The sequence below is a fragment of the Pocillopora verrucosa genome, chromosome 14, assembly GCF_036669915.1.
Source record: "Pocillopora verrucosa isolate sample1 chromosome 14, ASM3666991v2, whole genome shotgun sequence".
Lineage (NCBI taxonomy): Eukaryota > Metazoa > Cnidaria > Anthozoa > Scleractinia > Pocilloporidae > Pocillopora > Pocillopora verrucosa.
This window is the reverse complement of record NC_089325.1, coordinates 10,456,125-10,481,538: the sequence shown is the minus strand read 5'-3', so window position 1 is coordinate 10,481,538 and position 25,414 is coordinate 10,456,125. Positions and strand designations below refer to the sequence as shown.

The following is a 25,414-nucleotide window of genomic DNA, read 5'->3' as shown; positions in this document are numbered from 1 at the left end:
ACTCAATCAATGAAAAATAATTCGTCAGATCGTTGATTGGTTTGTCGAAAGAAAGCTTTTAATTGAATCTGCTCAAACCACGGCCGAAGAAAAAGCGTTGTCGGGCATTATTTCTCAGTTTTAGCCTTGGAACCATTTCATTCTTTTTCGAAGCATAGCTCATGTCCCAGCCAGAACTTCAGGATATTTCGTGAGTACAAAAATAATTTTTCGCTTAACTCAACCTTTTTGTTTTCCTTTATTCTGGGAGGGGAGATTTTTGTTATAAATATGAAATTAACACAAAAATCCCTTCGATATTGAAAGATATACAAAACGACAGCCCTTTTCGTGGGAAGGAAGATTTCCCAAACGTACATTTGACCACTCCAGTGTTGAATAAGGAGAAAAAGACTATTCAGTCCTTTTGAATGATCGATCATTTCGTAAAGTTGTGTATGTTTTTTGTAGAGACAGCGAATATCCTAAGATTCAGAATTTGCATATATTAAATTTGCAACTGTTTAAGAAGTCTTCTTTGATAAGTAATCATTATTCTGATTTAGTGCTAAACCAGCACATTTCTTTTCCGAAAGGTTTTCTAGAAGGTCTCTCATGTTTTTTTATATCTCTGTTGAGATCTTTATCAGTTCACACGAAGGGGTGGGGGCTTTTTGGAACGTTTTGATTCGTTTTGTTCACTCGCCGCAGCAAGATTATATCTTAAATGTGCCATTGTTTTGTTACATTTACCGGATGTCTGTTCTTGGCGTATGTTACATTTTTGTTTATATTTCAAGATCTTTTTGTTAAGAGAATACCTTTTGACAGTTGGTGTCGATCGTTTGATTGACTTCCAAAAATTATTTGCGGTGACTTTCTAACAGCATTGAAAAAGAATGTGACGTTGCGCTCTCGTCCACTTCAAGATTTCACCGATAAACTGGTAAATATGTATTTTTAAGAAAAACTGTATGTCTATTGTTTTTTTTTTCGTCACTGAGAGACAGAGATGTTGTTTAAGAATCTTGTATTAAGAGACATTTGGATCAGTCATCAGGCAATTTCACTTGTCAACAAAAAGGTGAGTAAACAAACGAGCAAACCTTAAAATCTACTTGACAAGTGATTACCTTGATAAGACCCCACACCAGCAGATTTGCCGGTTCTTGGGTTTTCGCCATGTCATGTCGGCTCTCAAACAGGAAGGCTTCCGGGCCAAGAAAAAACTTGTCAAATTTTGCTATCAAAACTGACATGAAAAGCTTGTCAAAGGAAAAAAGTGATGGAAAATTCGCAGGTGTGAATGTAGCTGAAAAGTTTTCTTTGATTGATCAGCTCATTAAAATTAAGCGCAAGTGTATGTCGCAAAAAGACAGAAGATTATCAATTTATTATTCGATCTGATAGAAACTCACTATTATTTTCCTCTTTGACCCTACTTTCAATAGATTTATCATGAGAAAAAGCCGAATTAAAAAATTTCATATCTTCACTCACTGCCCGAACTTTATAATGTATTACTCGCGTTTGGAAGTGTTCAGTATCATTTGTATCTTTCATTGTGTTTGCATCTAATATGTATCTATTGAAAACCGCATTAATGAAAGTAAAGGAAATGGCATATGATGAAATAAGACTTTTTTAGGATGTCACTAATATTCAAATTCAGAAGCTAATTTTTGATGGTCTTTAACGTTAACGTTGAAATTCACCCCATGGACAGTTTAAGATAACAACTGTGCGCATCCAAATTTACTAGGGGCACAGTCAATGATCAAGAGTCACCGATATGAAAGTTTATAGAGGAACGTGTATTTACCATTCTTCTTCGAATTTTATGGAAACCACCTTGTGTTTTATCACTAGCATTCATTAAGGAAATTGATTGATCTCTATTTAGTGCAATCTCACAAATCTTTTTTATCTGATACATTTTTAAGTTTTTCTTGCGTTTCATTGGCCTGATACCTGATATAATGAAGCATCAATTGCGATATCCTTGAAAAAAACTTTTAAATACGGAAAATCTAAATCAAATTCTTTACTACCAGTTTATAAACAACTCCTCTCTGATCATGCTCTTAAAATGTCGCATGGGTTAGTTGATTTCTCTGACCTGAAAAAGGTGGTTTATTTTGTTTTTCTTGAAACCATAAGGTGATCTCTCATGCAGGCGAGCACTCTGTAGATTATGATAAGAAATGTCTTGTATGCGTTTCCTTTTAAATTGATCAAATTGAAAGCACGTTATTTTTATCGTAATCCTGTTTGCTTACAAGCACAATTTAAATTGTAACCAGCAGGGTAGTGATAGAGTATAACCCATTTGACAATAATCTCGTATTAGAAGGTAGGATCTTCGGCTGATTTGTTTCCTGTTTTTAGTCGATTGGCCTACCGACATTCATTAATTTTTAGTTAAAATATTGATGTATTTGTCGGCTGTGGCAAAAAGGTTATTATGTGATCAAAATTTACATGTTTAGGGTACAAATTACGACCCAGTAAAAGTGATGGTTTTGTGTATGTTTGACAAAGTATGCAAATGTATTGTCAGAAGTCTCTCGCATGTTGGCCATTATCGCGAAAAAGGGTAGGAGATTGTAGGAAACATAAACAAGATCCTTGCGATTTAGGACTGAGTTAGGTTGGGGTGGTGAAATTGTGAAAGACACAGCAGGTTTATGATTTTCATCCGTAGAGTGAGCCATTTGCGAGACGTTCAGTGCCTCTTCTTTGAAATTAACGAGAGTGGGTGCGAGGCGTTTGAAAATATTTTTTTTTTTCTTGCTCAAATACAATTCGTTTCCCAACAAAGGTGTTAATTTCAGTCTCTCTTTGAAAGTGAGTGCTTTTAGACCTCGGAAATAAAGCCGAACGACTCTCATAGCCGACAGGGTCCTGGCAAGAATTCTCACACCAATCCTCACCGAATCGTAAGACTGCCTGAGGACTGCCTTAGGACTGCCTTAGGACTGCCTTAGGACTGCCTTAGACACTGCACGTGATCATAACAGGGGTATGAAAACGAATAAATAGCAAATGACAGAAATAACACTTAATCTTATTTTGGAAAAACTCTTTTCTCACCGAAATGCTTTCCAGCAAAGTTCAGTGTTTGAAAGTTAAATACAGATTTTTAAATCGTTACTATCGTTGATAAAAAAAACACTACAAGAAAAAACGCCATGTAGAAAGGTCTGCAAAATCAAAAATAAAAAATAAAAATCTAGACGGGTTTAAGTTCAGTTGAATGATGTAAATAAATAAATAAATAAATACTTTTACTGTTTATCTAGAAGCTTTTGATCAACTCGGACTTAGGAATATTCAAGTTAAAAGAGTGCAGGCCAAGCAAATTTCAGAAGTTTCTTTACATTTTTACCATAAGAAGGCTTTCTTGATAATTCCAACCCAATTACTTTGTACTCTGAAATGTATTTGAAGGCAGGTGGCCGTCACGCAATTTCCCTGATTGAGTATTGCTGTAGCTAAAGGAAACGAAAAACTAATTGTGCGTTAAAGGTTTTTTTTTGTCGCAATTTTTGTCTAGAATGTCCTGTGTCTCGCCTTTGTAATGACGGGTTATTTAACACATCAATTGAATTCAAATTGGAAATACAGTTTAGATTTGGAGCATACAAAACAGTGATCAGTTTGCTTTCTATGGTCGTTTTGTATAGTTGTAAATGAAATCGATTAGTTAAACCGGATCCCTGGTACATCTAATTAAAGATTAGAAGGGACAGATAAAATTGATTGGAACTTACAGCGAAGAACAACATTCATGTTAGGAAGGTAGGAAAAACTTACCGACTAAATCATCATTTTCCCCGCTTGAAAATTTCTCGGTAAAATTGCGGCCTCTTTTGACATTACTTTGAAGACAGATGGTAATAATAAGACTTTGGAGTTTAATGTGCATGGCTAAATAATATCCCTTTTGAAATGAAGGCTCATTTGTAAACAATAATATGTAAGAAAACTAGTTAGCCTGATATTGCGGCGTGTTTTAATTGTTCTTTCTGCATTTTCTTCTTTGGATAATAGCTTGAAATTTGCTTCCAACTCTCTGAGTGAGCTTCCAAGCTATGATGATTTTTACATATGATCGAGCAATCCTATTGTGAAATACGGGTATGAAACTTTGAGAGTGCGACAACGCATTGCGTGTTATGTTATTTACCGGCTGAGTTATTATGTTGCGTGTTGTTTTGCAAGTTACGTAAGTTTCAATTAATAATTGATTGAAACTGTCAGGTCATCTCGCAGGACTAGAAAAACATTACTTTTTCTAGACGAAACACAAAGACGGTGTCATTGACTGAGAAAATATGAAAATTATAAGTGAACCGCGGGTTTAGAAATGAATATGAAAACAATTTTCGTAGTAATGAACACCACTTAAAACAGTACTAAAAATAAAGCGTGAAAAAAATGAGGCCTGTACGTTATTCGAACCATTACCTCTATCGCAGTAGCCAGGAAAGTGATGATGAGTTGACTTGTTAAAATGAATATAAAACTCAGTCGAACCCTGCATAGTTCCTTCACCATGAAATTACTCGGACTTGGAGACTGCAAAGCAAAAACAAAATACATTTTTCTGAATTTTCATTACTAATTGGCCAATACACCTTTAAGAGCGTCTTTCGACAAAGATTACAGATCTGTAAACTTGGCGTAAATCTTTTCGTCACACGTCAGTATTTCATTTTACAACTGGGATTTTCAGCAGCTAAAAAACATCAGAAAGGGAGCTTGCAACATGATCTTGAATTCTCATTGGTCGAACCAGATGTTATCAAAACAGCGTTGTTTTTCCCAAATGCTGTTTTTCTGTGATTTTCATAGGCTGCCTTCACACAAGAGCGGGGTAATTAAAAGAAAACAAACTTCTTTGTTTTAAGCCGTTCTGTTTCACTGTTATTGGTTAAGATTTTCTCTATAAATAACAAACTGAAAAACAAACTCACCTTTCACCACCATAAATTTGCCAAGTAACTCCTGTCAGGTGAGTGACTAAAATTCAGACTTTTTCGGCGAAAGAAATTTCTTTTCGAGCTTGTTATCCAATGCGTTGAAATTCATTAGTAGTGCTTTAAAACTTACATTGTCAATCAGAGATTGAAAACTAATTTTAAAGCGAAAAAATTTGATCTCTTAGACTAGCTGCGGGACAAACTATCTCTCAGATAATTCATAGAATAGATTGTTGCAGTCATTTCAATCAAATGATTTAAACATGGTCAACTCAAAACAAATCACTATTTAATGACTGTAATGTTATCGTTTTGGTCATTTGCTCGAAGTTGGTATTACCAAACTTTGAAAATTTCACTCGTGAGAAAAGCTGAATGTCAAATAGAATGTTCGAGAGAAAACCAGCCTTCTGGCTGATGCTTTCTGATGGCTTTCTTTATCGATAAAATCTTCAAAGAAAATCACAGTTTCCCTAATGATCATGCAGAAAAAAACATTTTTATTGATTTGGTTTCGTTTAGATAACGCGAAATGCCTTATGGCCATCAGTTAAAAGATTTTTACACAATAAGATACGAAATTCTCCAAGTTTTGGTTTATGTGTCTGCCTCATGCAAAATCGAGACTCCGTGTTTACATTTTTCATCGGACCAAACTCACCGCATGGAAATAGCAAAAAAATCAAACCAACAATTAATCAGCGTGGAAAAACCAACAGCTGTGTGATCTGTTTCTTTTCCAGTTTCCTCCTTTCCTTAAAAAGAAACAACACAAAAGATCTACTCTTCTGTTAGTTCAGTTGGATTATATTTAATGCAACCGTTACTGAGTTTTATTAATGCTACACAAAGAAAACTAGTGTATTGCAAAATGATTGGTAATTTGACAATGTGAGAAACGTACAGATCTCTAAAAACACACGTGGTTCTAAAAGAAATTCCACATAAGCATGGCGTAAAAATTTGCCAAGGAGAGGCCAAAAAGGGAGCATACCTTTGAGGTGTTCTCGAAAAGTTAATTCTTGAAAAGATCGCTCCATAGGCCAAATCGCCTCGCCAGCTGAACTCTGCCTGGGATGATAATTATCGCAGAAAATCTTGCTGAGAATTTTCTAATGTTTGAGCTGAGCGGCCGTCGCTTCAATATGCGAAAAAAACAGGTTTTAAAGGCCGAAGAAGAGATGAAAAACAAAACAGAACATATATGCAATCCAGTCGTGAACGCGCGAGGAACTCCCCTAGAACCCAGCCGCAATCTTTCCGGGAACCAGCCGGAATGCCGACGGCATGTTGTCGGAAACCCGAAGGGATCCAACCGAAATCTCACCGGGAAATTTTCAAGATGTTGTCGGGATCCTTTCAGGATTTTCCATGATATTTAGAGAATGTATAGTCTAATTTCATGAGTAACGAATCAATTTTTAACTATACATATGCCCTCGGTGTTTTAAACGAACAGAAAACGAACTACCACTCTACAAGCTGCGATTCATAAAGGATAGTGAAGTGAAATTGGAGCCAGGGTGATTTCTTTCCCGAGGGAGCGGATCAGATGAAGCTTTTGTCGTCCTTGATCTTATTATTGCTGCCGTGCCTAACTCGGCCCAACTTTCAGCGGACACCTGTCTACTTCGGAGGCTTCTTTCCTCTAAGTCCTAACAAAGCTTCAGTACCAGGACGGGCACTTCTGGCCGCAGCAGAAGTGGCACTAGATCACGTGAACAAGTCTGACATATTACGCGGTTATGAGCTGCGCATGATTGTCAAAGACTCAAAGGTATCGCGTTCAGTTCAGTATAATCTTATAGACAGTCTTCTTTCTGCGTGTGACATCTAAGGCTCGATTTCCGCCGCTTCCTCGCGTCCAGTCTTCTCTCCTACCCGTGGGTTAGGGGGGGAGAAGCGCGAGCTCATATTCCCGAACAGCGGCTGGTAATCGAAACTCCTGACATCTTCATTGCACCAAAATGTTGTGTTGAAAAGTCAATTTTTTCTTATGCGGGCAACAGATCTAATTCGAACCCAAGTTTCAATACGTTTTTACATATAAAATTATAAAGGATTCTTAGGGCACGAAAAAATAAGCCCAATTCTTGAACTTCTTGTGCATTTTCCTTGATCTAAGACTAAATATACCTGGTGTGCATCAGTTTTTGTATCATCCATGTTCCTGGTCTTTTCCCGTTCGCCAAAGGGTGGATGAAGGGGAGGGGGGGGGGGGAGGGGGAGGAGGGAGCTGTTAATAGGCAATAAATTCTGGGAACTCGAAACAAGACTTCTTGCATCCTGACATTGTAACATGCATTGTAACATTGTAACATGCAGTACGCCTCGTTTCAGCTCAGTATTTCCTTGCATTATTGTCCGATTGTTTTAATGCTGATCATGTTGAAATTTCTCGTCAGTGTGACCCTGCTTACACCGCCAACATGTTCATGGATTTGCTGTCAGAGCAGCCAAACTGCTTGATGACATTTGGAGGAGCGTGCTCGGATGTCACTGAAATATTAGCAAAGATGTCAGCATACAGGCATTTGGCACAGGTCTATTATTAAACCTACAATTTCATCAAGGAACATCTCATTTTAATTTTAGGCACTTCGGTCGAATTTTGGAAGGCTCCGTCGAATTTCAGTCGTTTTCGTCCAATTTCGGGGCCCTTATTGGTCTTTGCGGGTATTTTTTAAGCAGAAAATAGTCTAAGAAGCATAAGATCAAAAGCACCTCATTTAAAAATATCAATACCTCACAATCTTGAATCTAATTACTTCTACAAATTATAGAAAGTACCCCATGGGACGCTGGTTTTTGTTCAATAATGCAAACGATGATTTTCTTGTATTTGCAAATGCGATGGAAACAATGCAAAACAATGTTTTCTTAGAATTGTGAACAAACCTCAATATGTGTACTCTAAAATGACAAGAGAGATCTCCGTAATAAAACTACTCGCACACGCAGTTCAAAACTGTTCGATGGCTGGAAAAGGTATGACACAGGTCATATCTAATCTCTTTTAAATACTCCCATTGCAGATATCTTATGCCTCCAGATCGCTGGCCTTATCAAATCGTGAGGAGTTTCCCACTTTGTTTCGCGCTCTTCCGTCCGAGTCCGCGCGGAACCTGGCTCGAGTGGCTTGGATAAAACACTTCGGCTGGGAGAGGATTGCTACCATGTTTGAAAAGACAAGCGCTGATCTGGTAAGAAGATAAATAATCAAAAGGTTTTGGAAAGTCGCCCATCGTCTTCAGTTTATTTGATTACTTCCGTGAATTCTGGAGCGCAGGTTAAATTTTTGTAACAGGTGTGTTTATGATACGACAGCAGTAGTTCTTCCGTTACACCGAGGAACCAGCTGAATAACTTGAATGGTAGGACATCTACCTATTAGCTGAAATGCCTTAAAATTTCTTTCTTCTTTAAGGCATCACAATCCAATAGTCAGGTCATCAGGGAATTGAAGGAGATAAATCGAACAATTCTTCAGTCTGAAGAAATCACAGGACAGCACATTGAGCTTGACATAGTAAATCTTGTGGTAAGTCTGTTGGTTGATTGGAGCCTTTTTCGATAAAATGTCACAAAATCAAAACTAAAGAGATCGCCGCAGCCAATCAGAAGAAAGGAGCCTCTTAAGAGTCAATGAAAACTCAAAGTAGAAATAACCAGACTGCCTAAAGCGCGGGAAAACGCGGGCGACCAAGTCGTGACTGGTTATTGTTTTGCATCTGATTGGTCGACAAATCGGCGAAAGTTTTTTTTAGACCAATCGCAGAGTGAAGTAAAGCAAAGCCAATGCAATCCCAGATTACTTTGGACCCTCGCTAGAAAATAGCTCCATCAAATTAATTTGAGTCTTGGTTTCCTTCCCGCTCATAGATTAAAGTAAAATCACGGTTTGCGTCTGGTACCGCTCATAAGTGTGAGATTGTTTCACCGTTATCTATCATTTCATATTGTGTTTTAGAAAAACGACGCCAGAATCATTGTCGGAACATTTTATGAGGCCAAGGCGCGGCGCGTCTTCTGTCAGGTAGGGTATACTGAAAAAATTCCTCGTGTTTAGTGAGAAAATATAAAACGGTAAACAAAACAACCGACGTGACTCCCGTTATGGTAAGGAACACATCAGTTTGAGACCTCCAAGTAAGAACATGTAATCGGCCACAGGAGCTGGGAAAAATGAGTGGCTGAGTTTAGCGTCTGATTGATTAAGAAACTTTTCACAACTAGTGCACTTTTCCATCGAGTGTCATAAAACCAAAACCAAAGTAATCACAATGGTAAATCTGAACAAAGAAAAAAACTTTCAAAGCCAATAAGAACTCATAGTAAAAACAACCAGACTGCCTATAGCGCGGGAGAACGCGGGTGACCAAGTCATGATTGGTTTAAGTTTTACATTTGATTGGTTAAGAAAGTAGCGCGAGTTTTCTGGACTAATCATAGAGTGAAGTAAAGCAAAACCGATACAATCCTAGATTACTTTCGACACTCGACTGAAAATGGCTTTATGGGAACTATTTTTCTTTTATTTTTATTCATTTTTTTGAGGTTCTGTCTCCGCAAGTTAAAAAAAGAATTTATTTCAGGCTTACAAGTCAGACCTGTATGGAGCACGCTATGTCTGGATTCTGATTGGTACTTATTCTCACCGCTGGTGGTCAGTCCCAGACCCCTCCCTGCTCTGCACTAAAGATGAGATGAGGAAAGCTGTGGCCTACACTTTTATTTTTAATAACCAGATATTCGTGAGTGAAGACAAAAAAGAAGCACAGAGTAAAACTCTCTCGGGATTGGTGAGTATCTGACTAATATTAACCCAAATATCTTTTAAGTAACCACACAACTTTTTTTCAAAAATCCGAGTCTTGCCTCTACCCCACAAAAAACCGAAGCCACAGTTGCAAAGTTCTAAGAGGAAGGAGTGGAGTTCTTCTGAGATGCTAAGATGCTATTACCAACTATAATCCCACAGGTACTGGCCTGGATCCCGTGGCTAAAACATACTAGGGGGTAGATAGTGAGTAACGTGAGTTGCCTATAACACTGCGTGGTTGTACATAAAATAAAATGACGATCATTTATTCGAAAACAATTAGATTTTTCGCTCTCAGGCTTCCTTGTCAACTATAACGCGATAGAAATATTGATCTTAGAACTGATCTAATTGTTAAATACTCTTCTGCATGTTTCTAGCAGTTTATCATCTATTTATTTTCACTGCTTAGACAACCGCCCAATTCTACAAACAATACAGAGATGTTTTACAGAAGCTGAACGTGTCTTCCGCGCCTAACATCACTGCCTACACATATGATGCTCTGTGGACGGTGGCTGTCGCACTGAATAAATCCATTCCTAAACTGGAAAAAATGGGTCTGGGGTTACAAGACTTTTACAAAAATAAAACTGAAATGACAAAGTTATTTGTACGAACACTTCAAGATATTCACTTCCTTGGGGTAACGGTAGGTCTGCTCCAGTCTGTATTCGTCACTTAATGTATTTGTTAATGTTAGACATCTTACAATAACTTCCTTTTCTTGTCATAACTTGTTTTCCCACCCGATGAAAGGTCTTCTGATTATTTAAATCCTCCGAAGTTATTCAAAGAAGAGCACAACTTATCCATCTCCATTCTTTTCCTTTAAAGCAAGCTCTTCAGCTCAAAGCAACAGCTCTAATTTTTTCTGTAAATTAACCCTTCCTCTTGACATAAGCACCGCATCTCCTTGAAAGCTTGTCCTCGTTTCATGTCTTCTTTCGGGTCGGTGGGCAGGGGTCTTGTAACAAAGGGGAGAGGGTTATTTTGGCCGACATCTCATGAGAATTTAGCGGCTCGCCAGGGTGTTGTACTGTTATGAATTATTTATGTCTCATTCCGAAGGGGGGAGGGGGGGTTTGGATGTGTCCTAAACCAACCTGCTTCGCGTCGTAATTAAAAAGGCAACAGATTTGCTCTCCCTTTTTCACTTGTATTCTTCTCTATATCCGTCCCTCCTCAGGGAGAAGTTGCTTTTTTCTCTGATGGTGACCGATATGATGGTTTGGTGGAAATACTTCAGCAACATCCAGGTAATTTTCGTTTAGTACTGCCGCCGCCAAAGTGTTTACTGCTTCATGCATCAGCGTGCTTTTGTCGAGATATGGAGCGCACGGAAAGTTTAGAAAGCACGAAAAATGCTCTACTCATGCTTCTTGAGGTCTCTCCAAACTTTCCGCGCGCTTGATTTTATCGGTAAACGCAAAGAAAAAGCATTAAGCTATAGTTCAAGACTATTTTCAAAACAGTGGCCTAACCACGTTACAGATAATTTATCTCTGCATCGCTTCAATGCGTACAAACACGTCCTCAGCGTGCACTATTTATTTGCAGATGGTCATGCTGTACGTGTCGGTTGTTATGACGCATTCGCCAAAAAACTACAACTGGTGGGAAAGGGAAATCTGTGGCCAGGTAACAATGTTAGAAAGAATTTAAATTTTATCAGAGCATATAGCCTCGGTCAACTTCAACCAGCTTTTTCTGATTTTTTTTACCAATGATAAAAGAGATAAAAGTCTATTTCTTTCGCCCCTCCAGATCTATTCTAATACATTCTCTACTCGGTCAAAATGTCAAATGAGACTCGGGAAAAGTTCGATCGTCTACCCCTTTCCGAATAAGGAGACAAGAGAGAAGCTTGGAACTGGGTGGGAAGTTTTTGATCAGGAGTGTTTTTTTTTATGTTGAAGCTTGGGTTTCATCACGTTTTTTAAGTCTTCAAAATGAAATTCCAATTCTTAGTGATCCCAAAGTTCTAGCCTTCTAGGTAAGAGTTAATAAAAATAATTGTTATCTTCTCTCCCTGAATAGTCATTAAGAGCCATATATGACTGTGATTACATGAAATAAGCAAAGATTACCTTACATATTTATTTTTGCATTCACAGACGGTAAAATTCCTCTTGACAAAACTATCACCGTCACAGAATTTGTGCAAATTCCCGTGTGGTTAATCGTATTAAAAAGTGTACTGAGCTCTCTGGGAATTGTATTGGCGCTGTTTTTTCTGGGCTTTAATTTGCGCTACCGCAAAAAAAGGTTAGTGTCTAAGTACGCTAAACTGATTTTAAAACTTGCTTCTCTTACAAGGAGGTAGTGTCACACAGATGTGACTCCCTACAATGTTGTTTAAGTGCTGGATGATTTCTGGGAAATAACCTGAATTAGGGCCTCTTCATCAGTTGAGCTTTTCGTGCAACCGGGCTGGTCCTGTGGGCTGAACAAAAATAAGAAAGTTTGAAATCGAGTTCTTGTCGTTAGTAGGCGTTCTAGCATCCGATACTGACCGAAAAAACACCTGTTCTAGAGTCTTAGATCCATTTTGACCCATTTCTTGCATGTATTTCTTCTAACTCTTCTTGTAAGTTCTAAGAAACTTGTGTGTTATCAAACAATATTCCTTTGGCGATATTCATCTTTCTTCTCATCATTTTTCTGTTTGATTTTGATATTGTGGGTAGAAATTTAATTATTTTCTTCATTCCTAGGAGAAAAAGTGTGAAGACAGCTAAAACGATTCGTGCTTTTTCAATGTTTTTTTTTTTCTTTCGTCTTAGAAGTCATATTACTTACCTTCATTCCGTTTGTAATATATTAAGAACTACCTACAATTCTAAACAATTTTTTAGGCTGTACTAATTCACCTAGCCTGTTCCAGGCGTTCCGGTAATAAAACGGAGCGAAACAACAAACGGCACGTTAGAAGCTTCAGAGCGAAAAAGAAGGAGGCTTTTGCATGTCGGGTAGCGTAGTCCATTACGCAACTCGATCCAGACCCCCTCGTTTCTTTACTCCTCCGCCAATGTCATGCCTTTTACCATGGCGCTTAGTTTTACTATCTGGGAAAGGCCAGGATTTGCTTTGATCATTTCTATTCTGTTTATTCCATGCAGGTATATAAAACTGTCGAGTCCAAACCTCAATAATGTCATATTGCTTGGTGGCATTCTAATGTACATAACAGTGTTTTTGTACGGGTTTGATGGAAGACTTTCGCCCCTTTCTTATACCTACGTTTGTAGAGTGAGTATTGTCAAACTCGCTGAATACCGTGAATAATTACTCTAAATTTATTTTTCGTAAAAAAAAAAATCCTAGTCAGAGAGACAGCCAGCTCGTCTGTTCTTCAGTCAATTTAGTTTTAACAACCCAGTTGATAACACTAAATTACCCTGTTATACTCTCCCACCGACGCAGCACTAAATTTTCTTTAGAAACTTACTTCCTTTCTTCGTTAGTCAGTTTATTGTTCATTTTCCCCTTCATTTAAATGTTGATTCGCTCTTTTCGTTTTTTCAATTTAAAATTAGTTCGTTTCTTCGGTTTTAGTTTGTTGGTTAGTTAGTAAACCAGGGTTTCAGTTAGCGAGTGAGTGAGGGAGTCAGTAAGTGGGTCAGGTAATAAGTGAGTTAGTTAGTAAGTGGGTCAGGTAATAAGTGAGTTAGTTAGTAAGTGGGTCAGGTAATAAGTGAGTTAGTTAGTAAGTGGGTCAGGTAATAAGTGAGTTAGTTAGTAAGTGGGTCAGGTAATAAGTGAGTTAGTTAGTAAGTGGGTCAGGTAATAAGTGAGTTAGTTAGTAAGTGGGTCAGGTAATAAGTGAGTTAATCAGTGAATGAGTGGATGAGTTTATCAGTCATGGTTCATTCAGTCGGTTGGTCTTCTGATTAGTCAGTCAGTTAGTCAATCAATCACTCAGTCGAGTTGTCAAACAGCTTATCCATTCGATCCAACATTTGATAATTCATGTATTCGGTAGTTAATTCATTCATTTAGCGAATTTGGTGTCAATTTTATGATCTGTTCTAATCTTCTTTTTCGTAGGCACGATTCTGTTTGCTCTCTCTTGGATTTACCGTAGGATTTGGTGCCATGTTCTCCAAAACTTGGCGTGTCCACCAGATTTTCACGAACATCAAGAAAATCAGAAAGGTGAAAAAACAACACCAACAACGACAAGCAAAACAACAACGACAACAACAACAAAAAAACAAAAACATTTTTCTGAGCTCCCAGATATTAATCCAATGAAACCCCTACAACGGACACTTTTAATCAATCCCATAGGATTACTGTGATAACAGGGTGTGAGATACATATTTCATAGATCCGCAGTGCGTACATAGTGTAGGAAGTGCCTGCTAATTAACCGATCTAATAGCATTTTTTTCTGTCCCCCACAGGTAGTCCGTGATTCCGACCTGTTCCGCTTGTTAGGAGCGCTAGTGTTTGTAGATGTTCTGTTACTTGCCACCTGGATGTCTTTGCATCCACCAAATAGGAAAGTAATCGTGAATGAAGGAGCTCAGGTAAACGACGAAAGTAGAATTCCCAACTGAAATGACCTCTCAGCAGTAGCCCATTTAGTCGGTGGGAAGTCTGGAACCAACACTACTGAAAGTAACAAAAGCCGTTACTTTTAGTAGTGTTGGTTCCAGACTTTCCACGATCTTATAAATCTGGTAAGGGTTGAGGTCTGGGTACGATTAGAAAGAAGTTAAGCAAATGGAAAATTTGCGTTGATATTACAACATTTGTATCAGCAGTAAAAAGGGCGATTTTTTCTGTTTATTTCCAAAGTTAATTTTTGAATTCTAAGAAAGGTGAGCAAACACAGAGGTCATTTTTACATTATTTATACCCTTTGACCCATGAGAGTGATTGACATCTAATTTCTCCTTATAACATCATCCCTGAATCACACATTAGGGCCACGAGAATAAAGGAAATGATCACCAGCTTAAGAAGCTATTGATTGTTAAAACAAATTCTTCTTGTCAGCACCTTAAGTAATGTATGTAGAACAGTATGGAGAATATGTATATTGATGTAAGGGTGTTTGTTGTTAACTTACGTTAAACAAGTAACAACAGCAACAACCGCAAGCAGAAGTGCGACTGAAAAGAACGATGGGTAGCTTCGTCAATCATACATACAATGAAGTCAGTTCTTTTGTCATGGTGACTGTTCTTTGATCTTCATGTTCATTTAAAGCTTTTTCCTTCCTTAACTCTTTTCTTTCTCATTTACTCTTATCAAGCTTTCCTTTTCTCTCAGATAATTCTATTTCTCTCCCAGTTTCTTTTCTCGTTGACTGTACAAATAACACCCAACTCTCTTAATAAGGATGTTCTTAAACAGATCAAATTGGAAATTAATTTTGACGCAAAAAGTGAATGATCAGAAGTATAATTTAAAGCTTATCTGAATTAACTCTCGTCAGCTAATGCAATGTCCATACCTTATGATTTAAATTTACAGATTTCTTACGATCGCGATCACAAGACTGTTCTTTGCCGTGAGGAATGCGAGGGGCCCCATTTCACAGTGTGGATTATTGTGTTCTATACTTTTCACAGCCTTCAGCTCATCTTCGGTTTGTTCCTTGCATTTGAAACACGCAAAGTTTCGATTCCAGCACTGAATGATTCTCGTTTCATCGGTATCAGCGTGTATAATGTGGTCCTGCTTTGCGCGGTTGGTGTTCCTGTGTCTTTCTTCACGAACAGTCATCCCACTGTGAGCTTTTCACTTATTTGTGCCGTCATTTTGTTCTGCACCACGCTGACACTCGGAATTCTGTTTGTACCCAAGGTAATGTAATAAAAACTCTCTTAAATATTTTGATGCTCTAGGGTACATTTTAAATTGAGTGTATTGCCATTAAGTGTCGTAAAAAGCAAACACAAAGCATTGGCAACGGTCAGCGCGCTTTTTATTGAAGTTTGGTAAAAAAAAAAAAAACTGAAGTTGTAACGACATTTCCCCCTGGGGCGCCAGTGAAAAATTCTTATTCAGGAACTCGCTCAACTTAAACCAAACTAAATTCAGTTGGATCGCAGTTGGGGAGATTGAAATTGTGGAGAGTGCGATGCAGTTCCTAGACATTACTTCACAATCGTGTTCTTTTTTCTCATCTTCAGGTTATCCAAATATACAAGGACCCGGATGGGAATCCATTGAGGCGAGGTGGCAAACAGTCCAGTGCTTTTTCTCGTGGTACACCATTTACGCGGTCTTTGGAAGCTATACAGAATCACGCCATGATAGAGGAAGAGAACAAGGAGTTAAGAAAGCAAGTTGAGGAGGTGAGTTTTTCTCGTAAAATCATCATCCATTGAGTGCAGAGAGCAATCCAGGACTGCGCTCATTTGTTTTGACTCACTGCATTCTTTAATTGGTCCATTTTCCATCCCATTCCCATGCATCTGCTTTGACCTCTCATAGGTTCCTTGTGATACTTTCCTTTGTTTTGATCGTCCATGGTAATAACTCTGGTTTTTTAACATTTTTCGTTTTTTCATTTAATCAAACTCGTGCCCAAATCTTCCTCGGGAAGGTCATTCAATACTGCAAGGTGCAAGCACGAGAGAGATCTGGGACCGATATCGTGATATACTTTGAAAATGGGAAAAGTATGTCAGGTCCCGCATAAGAACTAAAAATTTCCGACAAGAAAAGAATATTATTAAGTGTCTGAGAAAAAATTGGTGGAGATGTGAAAACATAGGGGAAATATTTCTGTGTCGTGTACTCCGCGCGCTATACGGATAAAAAGGAGAAGCTTGTTTTTTCCTTAAGTCACCAAAGGGTCCATTGTGAATGATTTGATATGAGGGGCCATGCCTTGTGCCAAGGCTTATGTTCTTTCTGAAAATTAGCGAAACGTCATCTTACGTTTTATTACAAATACTGTTTTCTAACTTGTAACAGGCGAAGTCCATGTTGTCAACGCAAAATGATGAACAGCAACAAGCCAATGGTACGAGGCTTTCTTTACTTTTTGCGCGCTTTTCCTTTGCTTCGCTAGAAAGGGGGAGAAGCGGTGAATATCATTTAAATAACACGATAGACGCGAGAAAGAACTTGCACATTGCAATCTAACTTCCTTCTTTTTTTCTACAGCTGGAGATGAACTTGAAGAGAATGGTGCGAGATCAGACACTGCGGAGGGAACGTGCTAGATCTCGAGATAAAGAAACAGAGGAACTGCACGCTCTCTTTGGTTGCCTCCCACAGAAGGCGCACCAAGGCGGATCGAACTTTAAGAGGTTTTCATATGAAACAGTCGAGGATTCTTGGAAAGCGCAAGAACAGGGTGATGACGGTATTTTGCAGACGGAAGAAACGAATTAAATGTAGGACTGAGAAAATAGATGACTCTCTTCGGGAGCTTTTATGTTTCGTTTGGAAGTTGTCATTAGAAAGAAAGTCGGGAGACTGCTTTTATGTCAACAAGAGAGAGAAATTCGTTTTCTCTTCCACATGTGCTATTATCTGTTCGAGTAACAATGAAAGAATGCCGATATCGTTTTCCATCATTATCCTACATCATATCGCATGGTATTTTTTAAATTCATCAAACTGCATCTCGGACTTTTCGTTGCCAGATATCATAAAGATATCCCGTTTCCCATTTACCGTTTTCTTTTCTAATAGAATTACGGTGAAATTAAGCTCATTTTGTGATACCTTAAAAAAAAACTTAAAAATTTCCTTAATGTTAACGGGTAGTGCAACAGCCACCTGATTGTCTGTTGTTAGTCCAAAATTGGCCTTCACGCCGGAACCGGCCAATCAGAGAGACACTAATTGAATGCGACACTGCGTCATATAATCGAATATTTGGTCTGTGCATTTGTTTTCCTTTGCTTCTTTTCAAACGCAAGTAGTAATGTTTTAAAGAATAATTTGCTATATTTTCCAGGCAACATCAAAGTGCCTGTCTCTCAAATTGTGTGATGAAACTAGCAAAAGAAAGCTATATTTTAATACAATTGTGTCGAAGAGTTATTAACTATGAAGACTTTTTATCATTTATTATAATGGACATTATAATGATATTTCTATCCATTTGAACTTTTGTGTCTTAGAAGGAACAATAAAATTGAAACAATCATATCATTTGTGTGCAAATGAAGAAGGCATAACGTATTTGTACCGTGGTAATAATCTTTTGTATATTAGCCTCCCATGCGAGATCATCCATCGCATGGACTTCTCAGGTATCAAGACGCCTACCTCTGTACCTCTTATCTCCCAGAAATGAGTCTTCTGTGTTTGATCAATGTCTGGAATAGATCAGACTAGACAAGACCAGATCGACCAAAATTATTAGAAACGTGTAACACTAGACGGGGTAGATAAGGTAGACTCGACTCGACTACACTGAATAGACAACACTAGACCAAACAAAACACGACGAGGTGAGACTAGGTAAGACAACATGACACTAAAAAAAATTCCGTTGAGACTAGTCGAGAGTAAACCAGCCCAGACCAGACTAGGCACAGTTAGAACCAGCTTACATTAGACAATTCTGCACCAGACTAAACGTTAGACTAGACTAAATCAGATCAGATCAAGCTAGGCTACACTAGGCCGGACTAGTCGCTCTGACGAAGGGCTTACGCTCGTACAGTTGTTAACACTAAGTTACCTGTTATACTCTCCCACCGACGCAGCGCCACAGTTTCTTTAAAAATTTTGCCCCTTTATTCATTAGGCTAGACTAAACTAGAAAAGACCAGGTCAGATTAGGGCAGCCAATTTGGCCAGCTATTTTCACTATTTCCAAGGCATAGCACGAATGTGCGTAAAATCCCACGTAGACGAACCCGTCGAGGTCTTCAACTATCTGACAGTTACACCCGCTATCCACAATAACCGCTGACTAGCCTGTCAGCATTGACCGGCTCAATACACGTATAAGAACCAACATGGCCGCGATTTTACAGAAGGCTGTGTGCATCGTAACCGGCGGTGCTTCGGGATTAGGGCGGGCGACAGCCCAGAGACTCGCAAAATATGGAGCAAAAGTAGTCGTAGCTGATCTCTCCTCAAGTGATGGGGAAAAAGTAGCAAAGGAATTGGGTGAAAGTTGCTATTTCGCACCAACGGATGTGAGTTCATACTAGAATGTTTCGTAATTTTTTTGTAACCAATACGCTCACACGCATTCTTTGTAAAAGATTTCCAGAAAATTTTGTCACATCGAAAGATCTCAAGTTTGGGTGCTTTCTAAATATTTTGCGAAGCATCCCTTGTTCAAACTGTGAAGAATGGAAGCCTTATCACTTTTGGGAGGTGGGTTGGGGGGTGTGCCTTGTACACCAAGTCTCATTGGTGATCTGTTACTTAAAAGATGGACAATAACTTAGAATCTGTTTGTTTATTTGATTATTTTTGTGGTATTTCAAGGTTACATCAGAAGCTGATGTCCAGCAAGCTATAAAGTTAGCTAATGAAAAATTTGGTCCCCTCAATGTAGCTGTCAATTGTGCAGGAATAGGAATTGCTGTGAGAACTGTTTCCAAAAAGGGACCACACCCTCTTGATCAGTTTGAGAAGGTCTTGAAGGTAAATCTATAAAATGTGTTTACTGCTTGGAACTCTGATTTATCTGTGTTCAACCTTTAACTCAAAGATCTGAGTATGAATTCCCCCCTCTGGCTGTTACACATTTCCTTATTAATGAGTTTAGAGAATTTGGTGTTAGATCAAGATAACAACTTCTAACTGGATAATGTATTGTATATTATAGGGAGAAGTTAGATGTGAAACACTTCTGGGAGTGAAAGGGTTAAGTTCTTAAAATGACAAAATGCTTGCTGAAAAAAAATTAATTTTATTTTCGTCAAACTGTTAGAAAAGTAGTTGTATAAACTTGTGAAAACTTGAAGAAAAATGGCAGTTATCAGTAACAATATTTATGTGGCTGCCACAGTTGTCCCCACTCAAATGTCACGGATGTTTAACCCTTTAACTCCCAAGATTTAATAACTAATTCTCCTTACTGTCTGCCATACAATTTATGTGATGTTAGTTTGGAGAATTTAGAATTGGGTCAACCAATAGTCCCCCAATTGATATTTTTCTTTATTCTCATTACTTGTCTGCTTGATATCACACTGATAATGTAAGGAGAAATTCTGTCTAAGTCACTTGTGGGACTTAAAGGGTTAACTAATTCAAGGTCTTTTTTCAATCAGGTTAATACGGTTGGGACTTTTAATGTCATACGACTTGTAGCAGAGCAGATGACACAAAATGAACCAAATGAGGGTGGAGAGAGAGGGGTGATTATTAACACTGCGAGTGTGGCTGCTTATGATGGCCAGATTGGACAAGCTGCCTACTCAGCGTCTAAAGGTGCAATTGTTGGAATGACTCTGCCAATAGCTAGAGATCTTTCCAAACATGGAATCAGAGTTAACACCATTGCTCCAGGTGGGTCATCACTTGAGATCAGATATTATTAACTATTCAAAGTAGGTGAGTGTCTTTGAAATAGTGTGATGCATTATCCTCACCAGTGTCATACTGCTTTTTTTATTTAGCAAAATTGCTTTGTGTGACTTGTGAAAATGGTTGATTTGTTAAAAAATATTGTTTAACCAAAGCTAGGTCATTTGCACTGGGTTCTTGGGTACATTGTTCTATGTTTACAGCACACTCTTGTTTTCCAATACTCCAGGAAGTTTGCATCAATCTCCTTTCAGTTCTCATTGACTCTGAGGGGTATTTTTCTTTACTCTGATTTGCTTTAGTTGCTTTTCCTTGGTTCTGGTTTTATCAAAAAATTATTTTCACCCTTTAACTCCCAAGATCTGATTGTTAATTCTCCCCTCTAGCTGCTACACATTTCCCTGTAACTTAGTTATAAGAATTTGGTGTTAGATCAAGACAACAACCTGTACCTGATAAGTTTGAGAATTCTTATGAACTCTTTGCTGGATAAGGTATGGATATTATGGGGAAAAGTTACATGTTAATTACTCCTGGGAGTTAAAGGGTTAATTCTTATCAATATCTTGTGTAGGTGAAAATTAGTGGAAATCAAGGGGATATTATTTGACTATAATTTTTGACCAGATATTTTCCTTTCAAGGAACATTTGACCAAAAGTATGGCTTGTAATGTTTTAGGACTTTTCCTGACTCCTCTGCTGATGAGTTTGCCTGAGAAAGTCAGGGATGAGCTGGGTAAAACTGTTCCCTTCCCAAGTCGTCTGGGTGATCCTGCAGAGTTTGGACATCTGGTACAGAGTATTATAGAGAACCCAATGCTAAATGGTGAAGTTATCAGGCTGGATGGAGCTTTACGCATGCAACCTTGATGTCATTTCATTTTGGCCAAATTTTGACATCTTTCAAATGATTAGTCAGCTAGAAATGATTTCATGTGATAGGTGAGGTAGATAATTAACTTCTAGAACAATCTTTAAGTTGCATAAACATGCAAAACTGTGGACATTCCAGTTAACTTATTGTAGAGATTATTATTCTCTAGAACAGGGATGGGTGAGTGGAATGTCAATGGTTGGAAGGGGGAGGAGAGGGACAAACTACATTTGCCCTTCCCCTCTTATCCTGTCATGTCTGCTGTCTCTCTGGAATACCAATAATTAATTTTCACACATGCAGCTCAGAAAATATATTACCACTGAAAGATTTTAAGCAAACCAGTATAGTAATAAATGAATAAATGCGCATATCTGTTGTGACTATGAATAGTTTTTCACATTTTTATGAATATATTATTAGATTTCCATCCTCATATAAATATGGATTTTGTAACAGAGTCTGTGTTTTTGTTATTTTCTTGGTAATCTAAAGGTCAGCCAGTGGAAAAACCTGAAGTATTTTTTGTTTGTGTAATTGTGTTATGTCCAATCACACTGGAGATCCTAACTCTGGAGCAAACCGCAAAACCAAAAACTATTTTACTAAAATTGGGTGTAGCTTTGCTTTCAAACATGCGATTGGCCTGATTGTGTTAACTTGACAAAACGGTACGTCAGAAATATTCTTATGCTCGCGGTTTTCTGAGTTTTACAATAACTACCCCTAAAAACAAGCCCGTGAAGCGACTTGTTTTCCTTGCAGGAGAAGTGGAGCCCAAATAGTAAGTGTAAAATCTCTTTCACTATATTTCTATGCCTATTAATATAAGAACGAGAAGTGACCCCTCAGTTCAACGTAAGCTAAAATCGAACTGATTTCAAATGTTAGCGAAAAGTAGTGACCCAAGACACTAGAAAAATCAGTGACCTTGAACTAGGGAAATGACTTAAGATTGTTGCTAACTTAGACAAGACGGTGGCAAATTGACTCAAGACGACAGCGAATCGGTGTAAGACTCACGAACAGGCCGTTTGCAGGACGATCGAACAACCGCTGCCTTTTTTGGGTCTTGGGGGGGGCGTTGCCGAGGTGTGCCATTTTTCCTGCACCTTTTGAACCGAATTTTCTAGTTGCAGGTAATGCGAGCTTAGAGATGTAAGGTGTGCCGTGTTGAGTTGGAAACTTTGTGAGGGATTTTGTCACGAAATCTTGACAGATCCCACGGTTGGTGGTCAACCGAACGGAGCACGTACTGTCTTTGTTTACTTTACGGAGATCTCCTCGATTTCCCTTTGATAGTTCATAGTACGGTACGATCAAAAAACAGCGAGCATTTGAAATTTGTCACCTGAGTTCTCCATCATGTTTTCCTAGTTCGTCCTGTGTGACTGGAAATTTTTCTAAAATCACGTTTACCGTAAAAAATTTACGCCCATTTATTTAATGTATTACACTTTATTCATATTTCACAACGTCACGTTTTTTTCTTTAGCGAGCTACATACGTGCAGCTTCATCCGTGAAAACCTCGCCCCCTGTCGTGGTTATTGCGAAATCGGTCACACCCTCTGATTTAATCCTTTCGGTGTCAGAATGTTTGACTAACTGATTTGAATGAAATATTAAAATGGCTGACGTACAGTAGTTCTAAGCCAATATTTGGTCGCACAATTTTCCTTGACAATAAGGTGACTTATTTTGTCGTATTTTTCACTGTATCATTGTTCTTTTACATCGTTATTTTGTGGCGTAGACAACAGCAGTTTAGTCAAATTTGTTTTCTCGTCATGAGTCCATGGTGTGCTTCGGTTTGCGTTAATAAAGGCTTCTCCGGTCGTTTATTAACTTTTCGGCTAAACTTGCGGAATTTAGCCAAATCCAGGCTTCGGCAACTAGCCAGCGTTGAGAATGAGATGTAAAAGTAATCGCTTGAAACAGTAAAGAACCAGACAGAGAAAAGAACAATTACAAGAAAAGTTAGTTGTGATTTTTTTCTGTGAGCCTTTTATCTCTGAGTTTCCGGGAAATAATTTGCAATTTGAAAGGCGATGAAAGCCTTGAGACATTTACGCATTAATAGGCACCTTAAGAAACAGACGTTTTCGTTGACGACGGCGACGTGACGACCGATAAGAAACTCAGTAGAACTAAAGGGTTCATTTCTCTGACCAACATGACATCTTTTTGTTCTCTCCACTCCATCTATAGATTAAACATACACTATATTTGAAAAAATAACTCGACGAATTCAAGCCCTATACTATTAAAGCTTCTCTAATGACAGACACATCCCTTTTGAAATTGTTATTGCGAAAAATTACAAACTGTTAAGCTTACAAGAGTCGTTCTGCCTTGGCATATCAGACAGAAATTGTTTTACATGTCATATGTGTAATGTTAGAGCGATCAATTGCCATCCTGTACACTCTTTATTTTTGTCAACTATTTTGATTCAAGTGTCGGAAAAAAAAACGTTTTGCGAAGAACGCAATCTTCTCGTGTGTACAAGAAGCATGTATTTGTCTGCTTGTGAACATGGTGATTAACATACTAAATACAAAATTAATTTGAGTCGATTAAAAAAGCTTCCATGTTAAATAAAAGGCCAGGAGGAAGGAATTACAAAAATGACTCAAGTGTTATTTCAAGCTATAACAATCTATCAGTTATACATTGAGAAAATCGGAAAAGACAACTAATTATTCCACTGAATGAAAGCAACCTATTCGTTGGAAGCTAGTTTGGCATGCGAAAACAATTTTAAAAAATGAAACTAATAATGCTTGCAAAACATTATTTCAAACATAAATCAATCATTGTGTAATTTTATCAAGCTTCCAAATTAAGTTACTCCGAAAGTAAACTAAAAGTGATCAAAACAAAAGATTAATTGCTCAAGCTCTTATCACGACGTGAAACCCCAAGTTCTCGCGTGCTCGACTTCGGGACAACGGCAAGTTATGTCACAACGTGTTGTACATGCGCAGTGAGGACTGCAAAGAAATTTCACGTTTCCAGTTGCCGTCTTGAGGCCGACTACGTCTGTTGCTTAAGGCGCCTAATTACAGAACGCCACATAGAGCGTAACTAATAAAGCAAACGTATATTTCACGGTATGAGTTTAAAGAGTGGCTTTAAGAACGATTACATAACCTTTCTCCTTGCATTTGCTACATGAAAGGGGTGAATACCGATTCAGAGGGTAAAACCCCTAATACCTCCATGCCTGGACACGTTCCGTTTTATTATTAAAACAACTTCCTCTCATGTCACCTCTAGATTTCACGTGTAGTGTCACATGACTTTTGATGTGTTCGGACATCGAGTCCACCACCCACTGCCCGTATGCGAACTTCGGCTTCGGCATTTTGTCGTAAATAATTTTCCACTGTCGTGAGGCGTTCCCATGCTCAAATTAACAGGAAGCGTTTGATTATTCCATGTCGCAACGCCCCCTCTTACAGTCTTCGCATCTATTTTAGCGGTAGCAAAATAACAAAGAAGTCATTTTGTGTGTAGAAACGCTTTACGACTGAAGAAAATTATTTACGACCACATGCCGAAATTGAAATTCGGACACAGTAGTGGGATGTTGACTCGATGTCCGAACTTGCGCAGTTTTTTTACATCAAAAGTCGTGTTTCACCAGACGTGAAACCTTAAGCCGAAAAGGTGAATTCTGGATGGTTGTCTAAAGTCACGCGCCAAGTATTTTGATATGCGATTAGTAAGCATCTGTGTCAATTTTAATTTAAACAGAAAAGCTAATCTGTTAATCAATTAAAAATTTTCCGCTAATGGCTGTCGAGCATGTTTGATTTTGATACGATAATTTTTTGAAGGAGCTGTTTTTATCTTATCAACGCACGCTTACAATTTTACTTACAATTTTACTTTCACATGGGCTCACAAATCTTAGAATTTCCCTAGTGATTCTCCTTCACTTATCAAAAGTTTGAAAACTCAGACAAAGTAATCAAAAACTACAACAACAACGGATACAAATATTTCTTATTTTATTAAGAACATTTGAAAAACTAAAATTTTTTTGATATCTTTAAGCCGGTTTTGCCTGTTTTATTTTGATTTTTTTTCACTTAAAAAATGTTTTATGAGTTGTACTTCGGCCAGTTTTGAATTTTTAGACAAAACACGTGGGCTGAAGGCTGCCTTCACGTTTTGACCATGTCGTTTTTCTCACTTGCACGTCCCGTGAGAGAACACATGACAATTTTGGTTCACTCCTGGTTGGAGGCGTAAATATTCATGTAGCGCCGC

At 38.2% G+C, this 25,414-nt stretch overlaps 2 protein-coding genes across 3 annotated transcripts; both read left to right on the top strand.

The window, feature by feature from the left end:
* The first annotated feature begins 88 nt into the window (after positions 1 to 88).
* On the top strand, positions 89 to 17,098 carry LOC131773807 (gamma-aminobutyric acid type B receptor subunit 2). Of its 2 annotated transcripts, none has more exons than XM_066161368.1 (18): positions 89 to 190; positions 6,424 to 6,741; positions 7,370 to 7,507; positions 8,000 to 8,167; positions 8,392 to 8,505; positions 8,935 to 9,000; positions 9,560 to 9,766; positions 10,199 to 10,438; positions 10,976 to 11,045; positions 11,347 to 11,427; positions 11,904 to 12,054; positions 12,909 to 13,038; positions 13,837 to 13,944; positions 14,196 to 14,321; positions 15,274 to 15,606; positions 15,936 to 16,100; positions 16,726 to 16,774; positions 16,918 to 17,098. In XM_066161368.1, exons 2-18 carry the CDS (start codon positions 6,517 to 6,519, stop codon positions 16,974 to 16,976), a joined length of 2,430 nt encoding a protein of 809 aa, XP_066017465.1. In that variant the 5' UTR covers positions 89 to 190; positions 6,424 to 6,516; the 3' UTR covers positions 16,977 to 17,098. The 2 variants fall into 2 exon arrangements, with proteins under 2 accessions (XP_066017465.1, XP_058945740.1); XM_059089757.2 differs by lacking the exon at positions 89 to 190 and adding an exon at positions 4,969 to 4,996.
* A 1,622-nt stretch (positions 17,099 to 18,720) lies between these two features.
* LOC131773836 (3-hydroxyacyl-CoA dehydrogenase type-2) lies at positions 18,721 to 21,585 on the top strand. The gene is made up of 4 exons (XM_059089795.2): positions 18,721 to 18,914; positions 19,213 to 19,371; positions 20,004 to 20,241; positions 20,940 to 21,585. The coding sequence occupies exons 1-4, from the start codon at positions 18,732 to 18,734 to the stop codon at positions 21,128 to 21,130; spliced, it is 771 nt and encodes a 256-aa protein (XP_058945778.2). The 5' UTR covers positions 18,721 to 18,731; the 3' UTR covers positions 21,131 to 21,585.
* Positions 21,586 to 25,414: the final 3,829 nt, after the last annotated feature.